This window comes from Oryzias latipes, chromosome 14 (assembly GCF_002234675.1).
Source record: "Oryzias latipes chromosome 14, ASM223467v1".
NCBI classification, from domain to species: Eukaryota; Metazoa; Chordata; class Actinopteri; order Beloniformes; family Adrianichthyidae; genus Oryzias; species Oryzias latipes.
The window spans coordinates 1,876,210-1,894,242 of NC_019872.2; the positions used below are offsets into that span (position 1 = coordinate 1,876,210).

Sequence of the window (18,033 nt, forward strand, 5' to 3'; positions counted from 1 at the left end):
TGTCAGCGCCTCATTTCCACATCAATGTCTCTGGATGGTTTGTTTCCTCAGACCAATGGGAGCGCCTCTCCCCACTTTTCCCAGCATCCACCAGCATACAGGCTGTTGGAAAGCTGCCGCTCTGTGTGTGTGGGGAGGGTGGTGGTCATGTGACCCGCTGGTTCATGCTGCGTTTAAGGCCAGTTTTCAGCTTTATGGCCATAGACAAACTCCAACGTTCTCTAAACTCCTGCATTCTTTGACGCCTTGAGATGGTGGAGTACTGCTGGTGTGTTCCTGAGGAGGCTGCAGGAGCAGTGTTGGGGAAATTCCTTTTGAAGAGTAATTGATTACTTTAGGTAAAGGATGAAATTGTATTGAAATAACTCAAAAAGTAACTCATTACTTTGCTTTACTTATTTCCAACCACATACAGGTTCTCAAGGGAATAAAGCTAGCACAAAGAAGATACCCTCAAAATAAAAACATAGAGGCAACACAAGGGCAATCAGGCTGTTTAGCACCATTTATTTCACCGCATAAACATTAGAAAATGCACATTGTATAGTATCCTAGTGTATAGACAGGCTGGCCATTGACACCGGGCAATGGAAAGCCGTTCACCTCCAAAACTTCCACTTAAGCCATCCAGCTCTGCATTAGCACACACGTGTCCGTTCACACATAACTGGTTTTATTTTCTAACTAGTATCTGTTTGGTTTCATTTAGCGGAGAGAATGTCAGAGCCAACTGTTGACACACATTCACTCGCTTGACTAGTGATTCCTTACGTACTCTGTTACTGACAAAGTAATTAAATTACAGTAATTCGTCAGTTTGTAATCCATTACCCCCGACACTGCTCATGATGAACAGGATCCCGTTTTTAGGATCTAGATCTAGAGTGCAGATGCAGAAAAATGACACAAAACCTGAATCCATTGCATCTTGGGATTCTGCTCTACGTTGTCTGCTAAATGCCCCGCTGTGGCCTCGCTGTGACCCCGGTGTGGCCTCGCTGTGGCGCCGGTGTGGCCTCGCTGTGACCCCGGTGTGGCCTCGCTGTGGCCCCAGTGTGGCCCCAGTGTGGCCCCGGTGTGGCGCCGGTGTGGCCTCGCTGTGGCCCCGGTGTGGCCCCGCTGTGGCCCCGGTGTGGCGCCGGTGTGGCCTCGCTGTGGCCCCGGTGTGGCCCCGGTGTGGCCTCGCTGTGGCCCCAGTGTGGCCCCAGTGTGGCCCCGGTGTGGCCCCGGTGTGGCCCCGGTGTGGCCCCAGTGTGGCCTCGGTGTGGCCTCGCTGTGGCCTCGCTGTGGCCCCGGTGTGGCCCCGCTGTGGCCTCGCTGTGGCCCCGGTATGGCCTCGCTGTGGCCTCGCTGTGGCCCCGCTGTGGCCCCAGTGTGGCCCCGGTGTGGCCCCGGTGTGGCCTCGCTGTGGCCTCGCTGTGGCCCCAGTGTGGCCTCGCTGTGGCCCCGGTGTGGCCCCGGTGTGGCCTCGCTGTGGCCTCGCTGTGGCCCCGGTGTGGCCCCGGTGTGGCCCCGGTGTGGCCTCGCTGTGGCCTCGCTGTGGCCCCGGTGTGGCCCCGGTGTGGCCTCGGTGTGCATGTGGGACTGCAAGGCGCTGCCCTCTACTGCTGGGGTTCTAGCCTCTGCTTTTATCCGGTCACTTTGCATCGCTGCCGGGATCTGAGGGTGGGGGGTGGGGGGCATACGGAGCAGTGTTCCCTGGGAAGGAGCTTTCTGCTGTTGCAGCATTGATGGATGCAAGAGGAATGGGCTTAAAGGGGGGGGGGGCACTGGGGGGGCTCTTCTTTATACACCCTGATGTAATTCCTGCAGTCCTCGCTCAGCCGTTATTCAGAACAGTGACACACATTCCCGGCATGTAGAGACCACGTGTCAGATGGGGGGTGGGGGGTTGCTCTGTCTGTGATTTGTCTGCGGGGGTGGGGTCAATCCGGAAGTGTCCGCTGTCAGAGCAAAGACTTGTTCTCCAGTTTCCTGAAATCAGGTTTTCATAACCAAACAAAGTTCATTTTGGGAATTAACGATCAGTATTTCACCTCATTGAACGTCATCCAGAATGATGGACGGAGAATGGATGGGTTCATTAAACAGACAACACAGAGTCTTTGCTGTTTTACAATGAAATTGTATTGTTAGATGAGCCCCCCCCATGGCGCTATTGGTCCTGATGATGCGTTTGCTGTCATGGCGACGGCTCGGTCCGTGACGTTTCTTCTTCGTTTACATCAGTTCATATTTTAGTTTCTTGGGGTTTGCTTTGATGTCCTGCAGACGGTTCTGATGCTTCACGCCATCGTCCATATTCCCAGAACGTTCCCGCTCTCCCCTCCTTTCTCTCACAGTTCATGAAGCTGAGCTTCAAATGTTTTTTTTGGGGTCAAACTCGGAGCGGGAGGAGGTCAACCTTTGTGGGTGGGGGGGTTTGGTGAATCAGCAGTCTTCACTAATCAGCTTGAGCTGTCAGATATCCAATGGGCTTACAGCAAGTCCATCTTTGAGTCTGCTGTGGTGGAGCGCCCAGCAGACGCAGATTACGGTGCATTCGTGGACTCCGCTGCTGGTTCCTGTGCCACAGCGCACGTCCTACAGGACAGGGGGAGGGCCCAGCAGCTTCAGCTCAGTTCCATCCCCCATCAGGGGTGAGCAGCTCAACTCAAAGGAGGCAGAGAACCAGGTCAGGGATCGGACCCCAGCCAGACAGACTGACTGGCAGCGGTTCCTGCACCAATGTTCACTGGACTGGGACCACGTCTGGACTGGGACCAGGTCTGGACTTGGACCACGCGTGGACTTGGACCGGACTTGGACCACGCGTGGACTTGGTCTGGACTGGAACTAGGTCTTGACTGTGACCAGGTCTGGACTGGGACCTGGGGCCTCATTTATAAAACTTTGCGTAGGATTTGCGTCAGAAGTGGCGTACGGATGAACCATAGGACGTGCGTACGCACAGAAATATTCGGATTTATAAAACCGTGCGCACGCACATCCTACGCATCTTTCCCTTAATAAATCACAATCAATCCACAATCAATAGTCCATGAAACGCCCACAAATGAATGTTCATTGATTGCGAAACCATGGCACACACCAAGAGGAAATTAAAAAAAAGTAACTTCACTCAATGTGAAGTAGAAGTTATCGTTGCCGATGTGGAAAAGAGGAGAATAATGTTGATTGGAGGGCACAGTGTGGACATTACTAATGCCAAAAAGGCACGTGAGTGGCAGACGGCGGCAGACGCCAAATGTAGCCTCACAACCTCGGACCGTGGCCGAAATTAAAAAGAAATGTTCGGACATCAAAGTCGAGGCAAAAAGACGTCTGGCGCTGCATCGCCAGAGTGTGTCTGCCACGGGGGGGGGGGACACCGGAGCTGACCCCTCCTGATGAGAGACTGGCGGCAAGGATTGGGGAATCCCTTTTAAGTGGAGTGGTGACTGAGGCGCAGGGGAACACCGACGCGCCAGATGCACCGGGTGACACCCCCCCAAAAGCCCGCAGAGGTCCAACAGAACGGCTCGAGGAAGTGGGAACCGGCTCATAAGCCACTCGTCCTCGTTTGCCAGCAAGTTTTCTTGCTGTCTAAAGATGCGTTCACTCCGAATTCTTCCATTTGCCACATCTTCTAAGAGCGCAAGATCAGCCATTGTGCGTCATCACGCATTGTGATGGGGCATTTTATTTCCCTCCATTTAATTACATCTGACAAGCTACAGATGTCGGTAATAATCGACGTGGAAATGGGAAATTGATCAGCGCAAATGTAATTTCTTGTTGCTTTCTGAATGGTTGAGACATACGCCATACATTGTTTTATCAAAAATAAAACAAACTAAAGGCATATGCATGAATACCATAATTCTGTAGTTTATGAAGAAATGTTTTAACATGAAAACAACTTTCCCCAGTGGACAATTAATGCATCTCTCTCTATCTATCCATCTGTCTGTCTGATTGCATCTATATCTGCTCCTCCAGACGGACACATTGACGAGAATATCAGTTTTGTACATTATTTCGTTCTGTTAACTATATTATTTATGAGGATGAATTGCACAACATGCCAATATTGCAGAACATTTTTCACTTTTCTTTTTGCAAATAAGTGTTCATTTGAATTTCTGTTGTAATTTTCGTTTGATTTTTTTTGTTTGTTTCACTGCTGATCGATCAAACGGGTGTTGGTGTAGCTGTTAATTGTAAGACTTGCTTTGTGAAGTCTTCATGTTATTTCTGAGAGGCAGGATTGTCATTTTCACTTTCACATGTTTCTTCCATCTGCCGACGGTGTCGCCGTTTCTCATTTCACCCGTTTTTGTGCGTACGCCTGGGTCAGAGCTTGCGTGAAGGACCGCACATTTTCCCGTCAGGTTTGCTTTTTATAAATCTCAACTATTGCGTAGAGAGTGGCGTACGCCTTCTTTTGTGCGTACGCAACGTTTATAAATGAGGCCCCAGGTCCTGCAGATCCAAAAAGACAGTAAATCCTGAGGGAAAGGTGGAGCCGCATCATTAAAGGCTTTCAATGCGCTGCATGTTTATTGAAGCCGTGTTGGTTTTGGTCTGAAACCGAGTCCAGACAGAGGCAATGGACTCATGGTTTGAAGCTGGTTTATGTTGTTCTGATGGCAGAGGATGACAGAGGTTTAGACCGTTGGTGAGCAGCAGCTCAGAGGACCGAGTACCTCCATCAAGGCCCTCACTGCTCTGCTGGCCATTACTCTGTCTGATGGTTCTGGTTCTGGGTTCTCCCAGACAGCATCAAGGCTGCAGCAGGAAAAGACTTGAACGGTTTCAGCATTCTGTCACTGTGGAGCTCATGGATTGTTGAGCTCGTCTTCATCAGGCTTCACTGCAAAATACTCCACTGGTTTTGCTGCCATTTACACGTTTGTTTGATTCAGTTTACAATTCCATTCCAGTTTTCTGGATTTTTTTTGTTTGGTGATGAAGACAAATGGTTGCAAAGTAATTGGATGGAGAAGGTCTTTGTCCTCTCTGTTGGTTTCTGCTGCTGGTTCCTTTGAACAGCAAGTGCGTCATTTTCTTGAATGATAAAAATATCATTCCATACAGAAGCAGAAATGCATCAGATTAGATCCACCGGCCTGTTTTTCCGATGGGAAGATAAGGCGTCTGATATTCCTGACTGAGACGGCCATTGAGAATCACCTGATCCTGTCCCAGCATCGATGAATCCTCTACAGATTTGTATTCACATTGTTCCTCTTGAAGCGACGGAGGACTCTGGATTCTGTTTGATGACGCTTTAAAGCAGCTACTGAGTTATGAATGGAAAAAAGGAGTTCTTCAAACCAGAATCTCCTAAAAAATCCAGATGATTGTTTTGATGGCAGCTGCACGGTGGTGTAGCGGTTAGCACTCACAGTGAGAAGGTCTTGGTTCCAATCTCTGCTGGGACCTCTAGTTTGGAGTTTGCGTGTTCTCCTTGTGAATGTGCGTGTTTTCTCCGGGGACTCATAAAAACATGCTTCATAGGATAACTGATATTGTGTCTTAAGTGTGTGTGAGTGTGTGTGGTTGTGCGACAGACTGGCGACCTGTCCTGGGTGTTTCCTGCCTTCGCCCTACAGTAGCTGGGTTGGCTCCAGTGACCCCAAAAAGGATTCAGCAGGTTCCAAAAAATGGAACCGAGAGCATGCAAACAGAGAGCTCTCAGTTATGGGTGATGGGAAGTGGGGGCGGGCTTACTCTGTGCCAGCGGCCCTGACTACAACTCAGAGGTGAATTTCTGATGAACTCCTGCCGCTCTGCAGAAAGTATGTGGCTAAAAACAGCATCATCACAATTAAAGGACCACCAGGATCGTTTAGAAAACTGATCATCGAAGAGGGACTTTAAATACGAACACGTTTGTTTACATCTCCAACACGTTGACAGAAAGCCACAGCCTTCTTCAAAGTGTTGGATATCTGACAATGTGGAGAACATGATCAGAAACAGGAAGGTTCTTCTGGCTAAAAGACATGCTAACGTGTTAGCTAGCTCTTTGAAATCTGTCACTTCAGTCCCGTTAGCTCCCATAATTCAGACATTTTTGGAACTTTAGATTAGATTAAAAGTATTAGATTAAAACATTATTACTAATTTTTAAATAAGTTCTTCCGGTGTGTCTTTTTTGCTTCAAGTTACTGAAGTTCATTGTTTTCCTTAGCCCCCCCTCCTTTAAAAAAAAAAATTTGAATCCGAATTAGAAAAGCCTGAAAACGGCACTTAGTTAAAAGTCGTTTTGCTTTTATTGTAACATTCTTTAAAACGTAATTCGCTGCTCTGCATCCATAAATGCAGCCACTGACTTTTGAATATTTCACACACAGATAATAAAGCTGCAGACACGGTGCATTCATGTTTAGATTGTATTTAGAAAATACCAGTTCTACCACGGTTGGGTCATTTATTTTGCTTTATTCATACATCACACCCTAAAAGCCGGTCGTGGCAGAAGTTAGCGTCTGATTGTTAGCATCCACTTTGACATTAAAGGGAAAATCTTCATCTCAAAGTCTAAGTTTAAACCAGACACAAATATTTGACAGAGAATGAAGATTTAAGGAAATAAAGTTGTTTCTGATTTGTGTAAACTTGTAAGAAGGACTTTTATGAATTTTTCTACAGCAAAGGAGGATTAGGAAGAAATCTGTTTAGGAACTTTAGTGCAGAAAATGATCTCTGTTTAAGAAAAAAACACAGTTAATCAGGATTTATGTAAAAACAATATATGAAAAATCTTTTTGCCCTAAAAGATGATCTGAGACTTGACTGAATTATCAGTGTTATAATGGTTTTTATGGAAAATGGAAAAATATAATAATGTTGCTGTTATGGAATTATTTACAAATCAACAACAACTTCCACAAATCAACTACTGTGTTTTATTGAATCTTTATCCGTCACAAAAAATTAAAAATATTCAGATTCTTTCAAACTAAATTTCTTGTTGTAGAATTTTAATTTGAAAAATACGTTTTTCAGAAACCGGGAGGTTAAAAATATGAAACATAAACTTCAGACCGCTCTGTGAAAACATTGTCTGACATGACCCCCCCCCCCCTGGAAAAGGGCAGAGAGCGCCGGTTTAGAGCGTCTGGACTGAAGGGATGGGGATCAGCTGCTGCAGTCTGCGCAGCTGCAGACTCCTCCTCTGTCTGCGCCTGCAGCTTCAGGTCCGCACACACTGACGGACTCAGCGCAGCAATGTTTTCATGTTTGCTGCATCACCTCCAGCCCCCCCCCCTCACAGAAACGTGAGTCCTGACGTGGCGGCGTTTGACAGTTGAGTGCGGCGCGTGCCAGAGCCTCCATGTGCTCCGCAGAGCGCGTGACTCATCTGATCCACAGCCTGAGCGCATATCTGATCATCTCTCTCCCCCGTCCTCCTTCCCCTCTCCCCCCTCGTCGTCTCCTGGTTTCTCTCCTCCGTCAGTGTCTCTCCTTCCTGATCTACCTTTCCACCTCCCCCTCCCCTCCCTCCCTCCCTCCCTCCCACTCCTCTGGCAGGCTGCTGGTTGCGGTGAGTCAGTATCATGGAGGCAGGCAGCGGGGCTGCCGCAGCGCTGGGACTGCTGGGAGCCGCGTGCAGCCATGACGTCCTGGACAGGTAAGAGCAGCGCGTGGCGTCCTCTGTCGGGGGTGGGGGTGGAGGAAGAACCACACCTCGGGGGGGGGGCTTCGGTCAAGCGGCTGGTTTGTTTACAGTCAGGGAGGCAGCTTGTGTGTTTCTGCATTCTGCTGGGGGGGCTTTGACAGCTCCTGCACCGTGTGCATGGGGGGGGTGGGGGTGTTAAGCTTGCACTGTCATTGCCCCCCTCCACCAGAAACTGCTCATCAGTGAAGGACAGCCCAACTGTCAGCGTTCTCATTCAGGTCCTCACTCCCACAGTCGGTTTTCTCACTGGGACCCCCCCCCCCCCATAGAACAGCTCACAGCTGACGTCATAGCGGTCCACCCCCTCCTGCTGCTGTGTCATCAGAAGCGCAGCCCCCTGCATCAGCATGGGGGGGTTCTGGCAGCAGTCCCACAGGCCTCAGCCGGGGAGGGGCTTCTCTCACTGCTTTAGGGGTCAGTGCTGAACACCCTCCTCACTGAGGTCACATCAAGGTTGGGGGGCTCCTGTCAACGCAGCCTCATGTTTTACCAAACTCTGGTTGGTCCCTGAATGCCTCTCAGACACGCCAATCATCTGCAGGTCATGTGCAACTGCTTCCTGTGCCTCAGGTGATGACATCCATCCTGCTCTGCAGCACAAAGCAGCGTCTCAGGAAAGGTCCAATCACTGTTCTGTTTTTTTCTAAACATGACTTATTGTTCCATCATTTAGATGTTTGTGTTTCAGCGTGTTGAGGACTCCTGTCTGTGTGATGGTGCTGCTTTCAACAGCTAATAACAGGACCAAAGTCCCACTCTGATCATCTTTTGATCTGTTCCCAGCGGTCTTTTTGATGATGCCGCTTTTTAGCCAAAATCATAAAACGTCTTGTTTTCTTGGACATAGTTTCTGCAGAGCGGCAGGATTTCATCAGAAATTCACCTCAGAGTTGTGGTGTGGAGTGACCCCCCCTCACTTCCAAAAAAAACACATTTTCCATTGGAGCGGGTCTTAAAGTTTTAGGAAGATTGTTTCGGGGGAGAACGTAAAAAAAGAGGCGAACCAGGATAGATTCCAGTTGTCTTTGGGACAAACAAAAACAATAAATCAGGTTATTAATGAATTCTCCTCCATATCAGACTACTCCATTAATTGGAATAAGTCTGTTTTATTACCACTGAACAGTAATGAAGAGCAAAGACTCACAATTCCAGTCAAACCAGGAAATATCAAATATCTAGGTATCTATTTGCCCCCAAACTATCAGAACTGGTGCAGCTAAACCACACCCCATTACTGAAAAACATACAGGACGATCTAACACGCTGGACCAACCTGCCTTTGTCCCTTATGGGCAAGGTAGCCACGGTTAAAATGAAAATCTTACCAGCTAATCCATTTTAAAACTCTACACATAATTCACTTCACTGGACAGAGGATGTTCAAGATGGGTCTCAGTAACTCAGACATTTGTCAGCACTGTGATAGTAATCTACCCGACAGCTACATGCACGCACTGTGGTTCTGCACTCCTGTCAGGGCTCTCTGGCAGCAGGTATGTGCCGATCTATCAGTCTGGCTTAAGGTTTCAATCACAGCTTCACCGTCACTTTGTGTGCTTGGTGACATCAGTGCCATCGATGTAGAAGGAGAACTAGGCTCTATCATTTTCATAACTCTTTGTATTGCTAAAAAAATATAAATATAAGTCAACACAGAAATCTGCTGCTTGATCATATCAGCTTGGAAAAAATGTCAGCCCAAAGTTCAAGTAACTTTGAAAGAATTCAGTCTCTCTGGTCTCCCATAGCTAACTCCATGACTTAGGGGGTGGGGGGCCTGGTCGTCGCTGCTCCTTGTCTCTGCCATGGTTGGGGGTGCGGGTCGGGGCCTTCTGGTGCCCGGTGGGGGGCGGTGGGAACTCTATTAGCCGGAGGGTCGGGTCTGGTGCCTGGGTGGGGCATAGACATTTAGGGCACCTTGGAGGGGGAGGGTGATGGGACATCACTGTGAGTAATCAGGAGATGTCCCCTCAGTGCCCTACCCGCAAATTTTAACTGCACCCCCTTAGTACACACACCCTTCACCCCTGAAAATATGCATTCCAACATAAACACACACACATACCCTCACAAACACACACGCAAGCTTTTTACAAGGAAGGTGGGACCTAGGACCATCTGTTCCCTACCCCATCCCTGGTAGGGGGACTGGGCCCTTGGCAACGGTGGCCGTGTTCCCTGGGTGCTGGTTTCCTGGGCCCGGCGGCCCTCTCTCGACGTGGGGAGAGGGATCCCTGAGCTTTCTGGCAAGGCCAAGAGCCGGAGATCACATCACACCTGAGCCGGGGGGTGTCCGTGTCCCTGTGGTAGGGGTTCTGGTCCTTGCCCAACTGTGGGCGATCCTGGTCGGGCCATGTTTACAACACTTCTTGTGGACCCCCTCTTCTCCTGGGTGCCCTCCTTCTGCTCCTTCCTGGACCAACCATGGGCCAGATGGGTGGCTGCCTGGAGCGCATGGGAAAGGTCTCCCTTGGGGGGGGGGGTGTCCTGGCTTGTACCTGGGGGGGCTGCTCTCCTGGTTGGGCTGGAGCTCCACTCTCTGTCCCCTCATGCCTCCCTGCTCTCTGGCTCTGGGGCTCCGCGGCCCCAACGCCACGGTCCTGCTGGCCCTGGCCAGCAGGACCGTGGCGTTGGGGGCTTCTGGCTTCTGGCTGCCGCGGCTGTGGCGGCTGTGGCGGCTGCTGCGGCGGGGGTCTTGGTGTGGGGATGGCTGGGCACTCTCCCTCCTTCTTTTCACATTCCACCATCCATTTTAGAAGAATATAAACACTCACTTGAGCACAGGTGTTAGCTCACCTTTGCACTAATAGTTTGCGTGACTGAATGAAATATTTCACTGTTGTTGGTTTGAATGCACAAGTATGCATGTGGGAACAATATTTGTATCGTGTACATGTTGACTTGTGAACATTTTTGAAGCCAACAGGTATGTTTATAACGTTTGAGTCTGTGTGTGGACAGGCCCCGCCCTTACAGACTTGTATTCTATCTGAACTAGGGCTGCATGATATGAGGAAAACTCGCGATATGCGATATTGGTGATTAATATTGCGATAACGATATAATTTGTGGTATATAAACAAATATCAAACCAACCAAAAATGTAATTTCCATTTCAATGCAACAGTATAAAATTTAAACTCCACGATTTAAAGCTACCAGATGTAGTTACCACTCTGATTAATTTCTCAATGAATAAAACTCTCTCCAAAATATACAAACTTTTATGTAATTTAAATAATAATATTTCTCTTCCAATAACAAAATGGGATGCAGATTTGAGCATCAGCACAGATGAAAGCTTCTGGTCAGAACTTTGTCTAAACACCTTTAAACTGACAAAAAGTCCAAATCTGCAGCTAATCCATCTCAAAACTCTTCACAGAATTTACTACACTGGACAGAGGATGTTCAAGATGGGTCTCAGTAACTCAGACATTTGCGAGCACTGTGATAATAATCTACCCGACAGCTACATGCACGCACTGTGGTTCTGCACTCCTGTCAGGGCTCTCTGGCAGCAGGTATGTGCCGATTTATCAGTCTGGCTTAAGGTTTCAATCACTGCCTCACCGTCACTTTGTGTGCTTGGTGACATGAGTGCCATCGATATAGAAGAAGGATTAGCATCTATCATTTTCATAACCCTTTGTATTGCCAAAAAAACTATTTTAATAAATTGGAAAAACAAGAAAAATATAAACATAAGTCAACACAGAAATCTGCTGTTTGATCATATCAGCTTGGAAAAAATGTCAGCCCAAAGCTCAAGTAACTTTGAAAGAATTCAGTCTCTCTGGTCTCCTGTGGTTGACTCCATGACTTAGGGGGTGGAGGGCCTGGTCGTCGCTGCTCCTTGCCCTTCTGCCGTGGTTTGGGGTGGGGGTCGGGGCTTCCGGTGCCTGGCGGGGGCGGTGGGGGGCTCCGTTGGTCGGGGGGTCGGGTCCGGTGCCTGGGTGGGGCGGGCTGGGGCGCTGCGTGGTCCTCTGGGCTTGGGTGTGGGGGTGCGTGGTGGGGGGTGGGGTGGTGGTCTGGCTTGGCTTGGGGGGGTGGTCCCTTTGCCTGTGCTGGGGGGGGTTGGCGGGGGGCCCTGCTCGGGTGGGGGGGCCCAGCGGCGCCGGATGGGCTGCCCATCTGCACCTGGGGCTGGGATCGGCCCTTCCCTGGCTCTGGGACGGGACGGGGCAACCCTCTCGGGGCCCCCGGTCACTCTGGGTGTCACCCGCTTCGGCTGCGGGGTCTGGGGTGGGGTGGGGTGGGGGGCTTGTCGGCCCTGTCCTGTGGGGGGGCGTTCTGGGGGGGAGGGGGGGCCCATTATTAGTACGGGTCGGGGGGGCTAGCGGGTCGGGGTCTCCGCTGAGGCAATCAGTGGTTGCCTCGGCCGGTTGGCCTCCTCGGTCCCGTCGAGGCCTGACCAGAGCTCTTCTAGGGCCGGCGTCTGGGGGTGGGGGCCTGGGCTTGCTCCGGGGGGGGGCGACGCTTTCTGGCTCCTCTCTCTCTGTGTGGGGTGGGTGGTGCCGGGCCTGGGGTGTCGGCGCCTCCGGGGGTGGGCCCCTGGGCTGGGTGGCCCTGGCCCCTTTGCTGGGGGTGGGCTGGGGGACGGCTGTTTGACCACCGGGGGACAGTCTACCAGCTGTCCCCAACTTACCCCCTTCCTTATATAACCTCATATTAGGGTGAGGGGGTGGGGGGTTTAGCCTGCGATGCGCCTTGGGGGGGGGCTACTTGGGAGTGGCCCCCCTCCTATGGTTGCTGTATGGAGTGGGCCCCCCCTCTTTCGGTTTTATTTGCACCTTAGACACGTAGGGTCCTTGGTAGGGGGGGTGCTTGGACATCACTGCCAGCAAGCAGCAGATGTCCTCCTGGCACCCTACCCGCCAATTTTAACCGCACCTTAGACATTTAGGGCCCCTTGGTGTGGAGGGTGAGGGGACATCACTGTGAGTAATCAGGAGATGTCCCCTTAGTGCCCTACTCGCCAATTTTAACTGCACCCCCCTTAGTACACACACCCCTCCCCCTTCAATATATACATTCAAACATAAACACACACACATGCACACAAACACCCTCTCAAACACCCATACACGCACACACATTTTACAAGGAAGGTGGGACCTGGGTCCATCTGTCCCCTACCCCGTCCCTGGTGGGGGGTGTGGGCCCCTTGGCGATGGCGGCCGTGTCCCTTGGGTGCCGGCTCCCTGGGCCCGGCGGTGCTCTCTCCGCACGGTGGGGGGGTTCATATTACACCTGAGCCGGGGGTGTTCGTGTCCCTGGGGGGTGGGTCCTGGTCCTTGCCCCTGGGCGCTGGGCCCCGCCAAACTTCCAACATGGCCGAGCCTGGTCGGGCCATATTTATAACATCCCTTATGGGCCGCCCTTTTTTCCCCGGGGTTCCCCCCTCCTGGGCGGGGGCGGCGGGCCCCTGCCTTGCTCCTACCTGGACCAACCGTGGGCCGGGTGGGTGGCTGCCTGGAGTGCGGAGCGGGTCTCCCTTGGGGGGTCCTGGCTCGTACCTGGGGTCGGGGCGGGGGGATGCCCGGAACTCCTGGGTGGTGGTGGGGTGCTCGTCTGGGGCTGTGGGCGTCCCTCTCCGGTGGGGCCCTGCGTTGGGCTCTTCCGGCGCGGCGGGGGGCTGCTTTCCTGGCTGGGCTGGGGCGGCGCTCTCTTTCCCTCTGCGCCTCCCTGCTCTCTGGCTCTGGGGGCCTCGCGGCGGTCCTGCTGGCCCTGGCCTGGGTGGCGGTCTTGGTCGCCCGGGGGGCGGTTGTTCCCTGCCTGTTCCCGTGTGGCGCTGGGGGAATTCCGGCTGCCGCTGCTGCTGCGGCGGGGGTATGGGTGTGGGGGTGGCTGGGCGCTCCTCCTCCTTCTTTTCACATTCCACCATCCATTTTAGAAGAACATAAACACTCACCTGAGCACAGGTGTTAGCTCACCTTTGCACTAATAGTTTGCATGATTGAATGAATGAAAGATTTCACACTAGTTGGTTTAAAGGCATAAGTACGCGTTCGTGAACACTATCTGTTTTGTGTGCATGTTGACATGTGGACATTTCTGCGGCTAGCAGGTGTGTTGATAATATTTGAGTGTGTGTGAACAGGCCCCGCCCTTTTTGTACTACATTTGAACCGTACCGTAACGATAAACAACCAGTAAACCTGCCTGCTCTATGCTGCTTCATGGTCTTACCCCCCTTCCCCTCCTATTATCACCCTCCTACCCCCCCCTCTCTCTAACGTCCCTCTCTCTTGTTCCCCTCTTTCCTTTTCCGTCCGGTCCAACACCAAAGATTTTCAAACATGATTGAAATTAATAAAGTTTGGCCTCAATTACAAAAGGGGTTTATTCAGACATACCTTTGGTTTGTCTGAAGATGAATAACCCCTCTTGTTAGAATAAAATATGTCCAACACAAGAGGCCCTCAGCTCTCATCTGTTTGCCTAGCTGTTGGACAGGACAAGTTAAAAAAAAAAAAAAAAAAAAAAAATTTAAACTCCAAATGACCCTTGTCGACATAGGAGGCAAACATCAAACATAAAAGGGCTCCATCTGATTGATCAACAAGGTAAATGGGTCCTTCCGATTGGTTAAATGCATAAAGGGATTTATTTCATTTGTTCACTATTTCAGGCTGCCATGAGTTTGTTTTTGCACATTTTGCAGATTTTCGCCGTCTTTTGCGGTATGCATATTGCACAGCTTGATGTCGCGATAATGATAAATTTGCGGTATATTGTGCAGGCCTAACCTGAACCTTACCATAATGATAAACATCCAGAAACTTGTTGCTTTATGCTGCTTCATGGTTTTATCCCCCCCCTCCCCCCCCTCCTATAATCACCCTCCTATCCCCCCCTCTAACATTGCTCTCTTTTCTTCCCTCCTTTCCTTTTCCGTCCGGTCCTGCAAAACAATTCACCTTCCTTGTGTTTTGCTCTCAAACCGGCAACTTTCTGCCCGTTTCTCTCTCCCTCTGCCATTGTGAGTGGGAGGTCCCTCCTTAAATACCTCCTCTGGCCACTCCCACCTAAATAGGCATTTTACTCAAAAGAAAAGATTACCGTCAGAAATGTTTCATTTAACAAAACATTTACCAATGTCCATTTCATTTCACATTTATTTCAACCATAATTAAATCCCCTGAACTGTACTGTAAAAACTGAAGAAACAAATCGAATTAAATTAGAAACAGTCGTCTCAAAGGCTGACATCAACAGACACAAACAGAACAAATCTCTCGCCTGTCAATGAAGGGGGCGTGGCTATAACGGCGTGCTGTTGAGCCGATGTGAGTTAACTTTTGAATGTGCGCTGATACAAGCCATGACCAAGTGTGCACCCTAGGTCTGAACTATTGGTCACACGAGTCATCTGTAAGAAATTACAGTTTTATTTATGACGTGGATGTGCAGACCAGCATGTGCGTGTGTGTGTTTGTGCGTCTGTGCGTGTGCTCACTGTGTTCACACAGAGCTACTCCGTCACAAATGCATAGTAAACGGTGTATACTATGGTAGAAAAGCGCTTTACACTCACACACATTTATGTCAAAAACCTTCTAAAATAAGAGCCAGCTCCAGGGGCAGGAGGCTGTAGGGGCAGGAGGCTGTAGGGGCAGGATGCTCTGGGGACAGGATGCTCTGGGGACAGGAGGCTATAGGGGCAGGAGGCTGTAGGGGCAGGATGCTCTGGGGACAGGATGTTGTAGGGGCAGGAGGCTGTAGGGGCAGGGGGCTGTAGGGGCAGGTATTTCTGTTTGTGGAGGACGTCCTCTCATGAAACTCCCGTTGTGATCTTTCATGCTGGATGTTCTCGTCTCCGTCTCCGTCTGTGAACGATTAAGATCTGTAGAAATGTTCTCTCACTGAAAAATGTATTTCCAGGAGCTTCAGTCAGAAAGACTGCAGGACGGATGTTAGCATTAGCAGGTAAACTTGATACAGAGTCAAACCTTCATGATCAGTAACAGCTGATTTAATGACCACATTCATGAAAAGAGCAGGAACAGGTAACAGAACATCCAAAATTCTTTAGACTTTTTAAAAGAGAAACAAGTGACATAAGCCAGAAGGGTTAGAGTTCAGCTGCTGCTTTTCTGCAGGTTCCTGATAAGGCCGTCCAAAATTCACAGCTCAGAGCTCCAGACCTCAGACCCACGGACTCTCAGGTCTGGAGAGCCAGTTTAGGAAGCATCAGTACGATAATAATGTGCTTTTTATTTTAAATTGTGTGTTCTTAGTTTTACAGAGGTAGGACACCAGCACACATGGGGGCTGCAAGGCTTTGTGTTTTGGTGCTAATGCACCACCTCCTATAGTAGGCAGTGCTGGTCTCTGCTTTACCTGCTCCTCCAGTCTGCCTGAATCCAACAGAAAGTTGGAGAACCTGAACAAACCAGGGCTGCAGGTCCAGATTGAGTCCAGGCTTCTGAAGGTTTGAGCAAGTCAGCCATGTAGAATTATTCTTCACCAAGCCAGAAGAAGCTTTCAGAGCTTTTAAACGCAACCCAGGTTTGTTCCAGTTCCTAAGAAAATATCATTCAACCGACGCCTGAACATCACATGTCCTGAATGTTTTGGGACTCTGATATTAGATGAAGATTATTTGAAGCAATCAAAAGACAAGAGCAATGTATGCATGTGCAGTGAGGCTGATGGCTGGTGAGGCACTGACTCTTCTGGAGTCAGATTTACAATTACAAGAACTGAATATTTCACCATTTATCTAACAGCAGCTAACAGCTTATAAAATACACACAAGAACATATTTGTCCTACAGAGAATATTTCTTTTTTAGACATGGATAGAACACTCTTGACTACCTTGTGGGCTGCACGGTGGGGCAGTGGTTAGCGCTCCTGCTCCACAGCAAGAAGGTTCACGGTTCAAGTATGCGTGGGTTTCTGGGGACTTCGGCTTCCTCCCACCGTCCAAATACATGCTTCATAGTTGAATTGGTTCCTCTAAATTGCGCCTAACTGTGAATGTGTGACAGACTAGCCCCTGCCCTTGTCCACAAGTGGCTCCAGCAGCCCCGTGACCCCGAAAGTGACCCCGAAAGGGACAAAAACAGATTAGAAGATGAATGAATGAAATCCATGTTTGGCCTTACTTTATGAGTCCATGCGTCGTAAAAAGCTCTGTGATCTGTTGGAAGGTCTATGCTGTGCTGGAGAAAGATTTCCTCGGTCTGCTCTGTTTCTACTGCACCAGTCTAGCTACAAAGCAGCCAGTATCTCACCAGCAGCTTTTTCTCCACCCTTAAGCATTCTGACCGCATGTCACTGTTTAAACTAAGCCCTGCAGTCCTGCAGTATGTGATCACCCAACACTCAAGTTCTGTGATTTTAACCTTAGAAACTGTGGGAAATGTGTGGAGTCAACTGAAAATATATCTTTATCCCTTGTTCTATCCTAGGCACTTTAACGTTGGGAGTTGGGTCATCTAGACCCACTAGACAGTGCTCTGAACCTTTTTTCTTCAATGATTTGTGATCTTCACTGGTGTCCATGGATTACATGAAATCTTTCCACCTTTATCCACCTTTGTCATGGTAGGGAGAACACGTCAATGGAAGGGGGGGGGTCATCTAAGATAGCACAAGGGTTAACACGGGTCAGTGGAAAATAATATTTAGTTGATGTATGTTTTTCTATTTTATCACAATGGCATGTGAGGCAGCGCACATGCAGCACACATGCAGCACACATGCAGCGCACATGCAGCACACATGCAGATCTAGTTCAAGTACAGGTTCACCAAGCTTTCTAGTCTGTTTCTGTTAAATGTACTCTCCTGAGCTGTACCTGCCCCCACCTCATCCAGGCAGGTACTTGGTGGTACCCCTCCCCCTGGAGATGCTCCTGAGGCTGCTGGGGGAGGATTGATCTCACTGATTTCTGTGATTGCATCCTTCTGGGCGTTTCTGATAAGAATGTGATGTTTCCGTGGCAGATGCTCAGCCGCTTCACCTGCCCTGATGTATTCTTCCAGTCCTGAACTGGATCTCAGTTCTATGCTGGGGTTACCATGGCAGCAGCTGCTTTGCATACATTAGACTGCTGTCCAATACTGACGAGGCAGCGAGCAGCATGCATGCCATCCAGGAGATGACAAAATCCATTTGATTCATTCAAATGCATCTAAACTACAGATCCGTATACATTCGTAAAATCAGCTGATGGATGTTGCTTTGACGTCATTTTCTTCTTCTCTCTTTGATCTTTTAGAACAATGAACATGATTGTCTCAGGTTGGAAAGAAAAGTCCATCTTTACCCCATAGATGTGCGGTAATGTCCAGCAGGAGGCAAATGCTGTCCACCTTTATGATGTGATGATAATCTCAGAAGATATTT

The 18,033-nt window shown here is 49.7% G+C and overlaps 1 protein-coding gene across 5 annotated transcripts in view; it reads left to right on the top strand.

Annotated features, from left to right (window-relative positions):
• Positions 1–18,033, top strand: part of LOC101174939 (rho GTPase-activating protein 32) — a 73,350-nt gene that overhangs the window by 12,545 nt on the left and 42,772 nt on the right. For 3 of the 5 annotated variants that reach the window (XM_023962139.1, XM_023962141.1, XM_023962142.1), the window contains exon 2: positions 7,448–7,621. The exons of 1 other annotated variant lie outside the window; for it this stretch is intronic. In XM_023962139.1, the coding sequence (XP_023817907.1) occupies positions 7,548–7,621 (74 nt within the window). In that variant the 5' untranslated portion in view covers positions 7,448–7,547. The remainder of the gene's footprint in view (positions 1–7,447; positions 7,622–18,033) is intronic. One more of the 5 variants, XM_023962140.1, reaches the window with a different exon arrangement.